At 42.6% G+C, this 4,971-nt stretch overlaps 1 protein-coding gene across 1 annotated transcript; it reads right to left on the minus strand.

The window, feature by feature from the left end:
• Positions 1-2,452: 2,452 nt before the first annotated feature.
• Positions 2,453-3,518, minus strand: LOC131898314 (acidic leucine-rich nuclear phosphoprotein 32 family member B-like). The gene has a single exon (XM_059249440.1). It carries the CDS (start codon positions 3,499-3,501, stop codon positions 2,716-2,718), a length of 786 nt encoding a protein of 261 aa, XP_059105423.1. The 5' UTR covers positions 3,502-3,518; the 3' UTR covers positions 2,453-2,715.
• Positions 3,519-4,971: the final 1,453 nt, after the last annotated feature.

Below are 4,971 nucleotides of genomic sequence, written 5' to 3' on the forward strand. Positions count from 1 at the left end.
GGGCATCCCAGTCTGAAGAAAACCCATGGGCTGAATTACTTTATTAATAGCTCTCAGATCTGTCAGCATTCTCTAATTACCAGACTTTTTTAAAATAACAAATACAGGAGAATTCCAAGGGCTGGTAGATTCTTCAATGTGTTGAGCATTTAACTGCTCTTAAACCAGCTGTTCTAAAGCATGTAGCTTCTCTTTTGTCAAAGGCCATTGTCCAACCCAGACAGGTTTATTAGTTAGCCATTTTAAAGGTAAGGCCGTTGGTACTTCTGAGAGTTCAATAGCAGTTGTTCTCTGTTTGTGAACAGCCTGAATGGTTGGTGACCATTTTTTTATAGCATGTTATGATATTATTCCTAGAAACATGCGTTGGTCTGTATTCCTTTTCTGAGAGTGTAGGAATTTTAATCTGGGTATTCCACTGTTGTAACAGATCTTGGCCCCAAAGATTTATTGCTACATTTGCTACATTTGGCTTCAGCATTCCTCTCTGTCCTTCTGGCCCTATGCATTCAACCCATCTCAAACCCTATCTGAGATAGGGTTCCAATCCCTAGAAGTTGGACATCTACCTCTTGAAGAGGCCAAGTCAGATGCCATGATTTTGATGTAATTAATAATATCCTCACCTGTGTGTACCAGGCCCTCCAGAACCAGGCCATTAATTTGAATTCTAAGCTTTGGTCTTTGTTCATTTATGGAAGTCTGCCAAACTATTTGTTTTATTGTGTTCTTTGAAAATTGTGATTCATTTATCAGAGCTGTTTTATCATCCATTGCAGTATTGGTTTTTACATTAGGCATTGGTTTATTCAGTTGTCCTGGAGAGGAATTTCTTCCACAGTGGCTGGAAATGTTTGTACCATGTTTGATTTGGGGGCCTGCAAAAGGCCCCCTGAGGCATTTCCCACCAGTAAAGGGTTGCCTCGTGTATCTATTTTTGATCTGCACTCACTGGTCCAATATCGGCCTTTGCCACATCTTCTACATAATCCAGGAGGTTGAGGTCTCCTGTTTAGGCTATTCCTAGGAGTATTCTAGGAGTACCCCATGTACAGTTTTTACTTATATGACCTGGTGTACCACATTTAAAACAGTTGGTACCATGGGGCCTTCTTTCACCTCTGGGATTTGTCTCTCTTATCCAAGCCTCATTACTATAGTTAAGAGACTCAACACCATTAGTATACTGAATCCATTCTTCCAAAGGAGCTGATATGACCTTTAATGATGTAAGTATTCTTTTGCATTCTGCATTAGCATTGTTGAATGCCAAGGACTCAGTTAGTACTTTTCTTAATTCTTTATCTGACACAGCTTTTGTTATAGCTGTGTTCAGCCTTTGTAAAAAATCAGTGAAGAGTTTGTGCGGTCCCTGAAATATCTTTGTGTATACCTCAGTTGGTTTTCCAGGTTCTGGATTTTTTCCCCAAGCATTTAGAGCTGCTATATGGCATAGGGATATTGTATGCTCATCATAAGTGGCTTGTACATTCCTGTTAGTGAAACATCCCTCACCAAGTATTTGATCTTGAGAGATCTCAAAACCTCGAGTTTACCTTGTTGTTCTAAATTTCTTGCTTCTTCTCTCAACCAGCTTTCCCACTGTAACTGCTGGCTATATTCTAGAACAGCTGAAATTAACTGATGCCAGTCATCTGGAATGACTCTATGTGAGGTAGACCACAAATTTAACATCTGTCTTACGTATGTGGAGTGTATCCCATATGTAACTATTGCTTCTTTTATATTTTTAAGTCCCTTTTTGAAACTGGTTGTAATGTATATATCATAGATGGCTCAGGGTGTATGTCATCTGCTGGCTTCTCATGGGTGATAACAGGATAAGCCATTGTATGAGAGCCATTTGGAGATGTTGCAACCTCTATGGTCTTGCCCTTCTGCTTATTAGGTCTCTTGTCATGTTTACTGAGAGTTTCTTCCAGGGCTTGCAAATGAGCACCTAGGGTCTGTTCTAGGGAGTGAATCTCTTGCAAGGGATTCCAGATTTCTCATGGAATCATGGAAGTTTTTATGTTCTTCTGAAACACATGATTCCATGGACCTTATCTTATCAATTACTGATAATCTTTCTTCCTTATATAATGTCTGAGTAGCCACAACTTCACTCTGGAGAGTTAGTGTTCTGTCCATTAAATATTCATATTTATTATCAGTAAAATCAATTTTGGGTACAAGCCTGTTTTGTAAATCCTGGTTAGCAGATTCCATAGAAAGAATCTTTTTATGTAAGCTTTCATTGCTATCTTTTAAAGCTTGTAAATCCTGGTTAGCAGATTCCAGAGAAAGAATCTTTTTTATGTAAGCTTTCATTGCTATTTTTTTTTCCAAAATGTTAAGATTTTATTTACAAAGCTTTTCTTTGTTGTACAGAAAGTAAAAATGTTGTTACATCGAAGTGTAACTGGCAGCCAGGACGGTCAACTCACCAATCACAGCTGTCACGATACAGCAAGAGTCTTACACGAAAACCTAACAACGTTTACAATTTTGTTGGGGTGAAGTCCCCAGGCTTGGTGGTGGATTACCAAGGGGCTAAACAGAGGAAGGCGGAATGTCTCAGGAACTGTTCTTTGGCTCTTTGGGTGGGGGTGTCCTGGGGCTTGTATCACAGCTACCTTTTTAAAACAGCTACCAAATCCATGAGCAGTCCAACCAGTACTCAACAGTCCTGTTTCCTGCAGATTGTTTCAGGTCTTAATCATCTTCTCCTTCATCGTTTGTCTCTCTCTTCCTCTTTTCACCTTTCCCACTTTCTTCCTCCTCTTCATCCTCATCTTCTTCATCTTCATCAACTTCTCCATCATGTCCAAATTCTTCTTCCTCCCCATTGACTTCATCTTCATCCTCTTCGCCTTCTACATCTTTGTCTTCATCTTCATCCTCCTCTTCATCATCCTCTTCTTCACTGTCCTCATCTTCCTCTTCTCCTTCTTCATCCTCCTCTTCTTTGTCCATATCATCTACCTCTGCATCTGAGTCAGGAGCTTCCTCTACACCATCCACCTCCACATCTGAGTCAGGGGCTTCCTGGTCCTCTTGGTCATAGCCATCCAGATAGGACAGCTGGGGCAGGAGCTTGAAGACACTCTCTCGGTAATCATTCAGGTTAGTGACCTCACTGCCAAACAGATCCAAGCTTTTCAGAAAAATCCAACTTTTTCGAAGGTTCCAGGTGCTGATGTCTTTCAGCTTATTTCCACTCAGGTTCAGATGTGTGAGGCTTGGAAGTTCTTCTACTAGTCTGTCCAGACCTCCAAAGATCCTATTATCGCTGAGCTCAAGCTTTTTCAATTTTGGTAGCTTGGGGAAATTGGACACTGAAAACAAGCCTATACTTATTAAACTGAGGAACTCTAGGTTAACAAACTCATCTGTTAACCCCTCAATTTTTCCATCATTTGCTTTGCAATTGTCCAAGACAGGTTCTCGAACTGCTGCCGGGGTCTGGTTCCTCAGCTCCAGGTGGATCCTCTTCTTCATGTCCGTGTTCCTCTCATCCCCCCTCTTCAACTTTCCGCGGCGGGGGTGGAGGCGGCTGGCGGAGGCGGCGTGGTCCCGAGCAGAGTGCGGCGTGCGGGCGAGCGGAGCCCCCAGAGACAAGTTACTCGCAGGAGCGGAGAGAAACCGTGGAGGGAAAAGGAGGCTGGAGCACAGTACTGGTCTCACTACCGCCGCTCATTGCTATCTTTTAAAACTTGTATCAGTCCCAATAATGACTCATCTTTGTTCTTATTATTAAACCAGTGTTTGAACACTGTGTGAATTATTACGATGAATGCTAAAATGGTAGAGGCCAGATATGCCTTAGGAAGGTCGTATATTTCCAGGAAAATGTCATTCATCATACAGGCAAAAAGGTTTTTAAATTCTCGTGAGGTAATGTTGTTGGCCATATTAGAAGAATTACTCAAATTTGTTAGTCAGTTTTAAGGTGTAAAATTATCAAGTACTTTTACTTGAAATAAGATGCTGGTTTGCCTATCTTACCTTTCCGTAGTTTTTGGGGATGTAGTAGCACTTGTCAGCCAGCAGGAGGCATTGGTATAGCTCCAAAGCAGGTCCTGTTGAATGCTTTGGTTGGTGGCAGAGTGAGCACAGGCAGTAGGGAGTTTTTCTGGTGACTCCCCGGAGCTTCAGGGCGTGGAGAGTTCCAGGCTGCTCTAAGCCCCTCTCTGCCTCTACAGACAGGAGGTCTGCCAGTAGGCATGGTTCCAAGCCCTCTCTGTGTCTAAGTAGGGTGCCACCGGGGACAGTGCAGAGTCTATTTTAACTAGGTGAAACTGTGGAAGCCTCGGACTAGGGCGGGGAGCCGGCACTCAGGGAGGAGGGGGAATGCCTCACTCACAGCAGTTTTGCTGGTCTGGTGGCTAAACTTGTGGCGGAACTGAGACCGGATTAGCTCCTTTTCAGGAATGGAACCATGTAGGTTTTTCCTGGTTTTACAAAGCTCTGCAGGCAGTACCCTGCAACTTCAAGTGCCTGCCAGCCGGGGAGGAAGCTGAAGGTGGGAGCCACCCAGGCCTTTGGAATTTGCCCCATGTGAGCACCAGATATTGGTGAAATTATTAAGGCAACTCCACGTAGTTAAAAGGGAGGTTTATTTTGTGGGTTAACTCACATGAGAAGGGATAGATTACAGGGTCTGGGAAAGGTGTAGCACAGTCCAGTAGTATTCTCTGGAGAACTCTGCTTGGTCTACCTCCACAGCTATAATGAAAGCTGTGTCAGATAAAGGATTAAGACAAGTATTAACTGAGTCCTTGGCATTCAACAATGCTAATACAGAATGCAAAAGAATACTTATGCCATTGAAGGTCAGATCAGTTCCTTTGGAAGAATGGATTCAGTATACAAATGGTGTTGAGTCTCTTAACTGTAGTAATGAGGCTTGAATAAAAGAGGCAATTCTCAGAGGTGGAAGAAAGCCCCATGGTATCAAATGCTTTAAAT

Source organism: Peromyscus eremicus, chromosome 23 (assembly GCF_949786415.1).
Source record: "Peromyscus eremicus chromosome 23, PerEre_H2_v1, whole genome shotgun sequence".
Classification (NCBI taxonomy): domain Eukaryota; kingdom Metazoa; phylum Chordata; class Mammalia; order Rodentia; family Cricetidae; genus Peromyscus; species Peromyscus eremicus.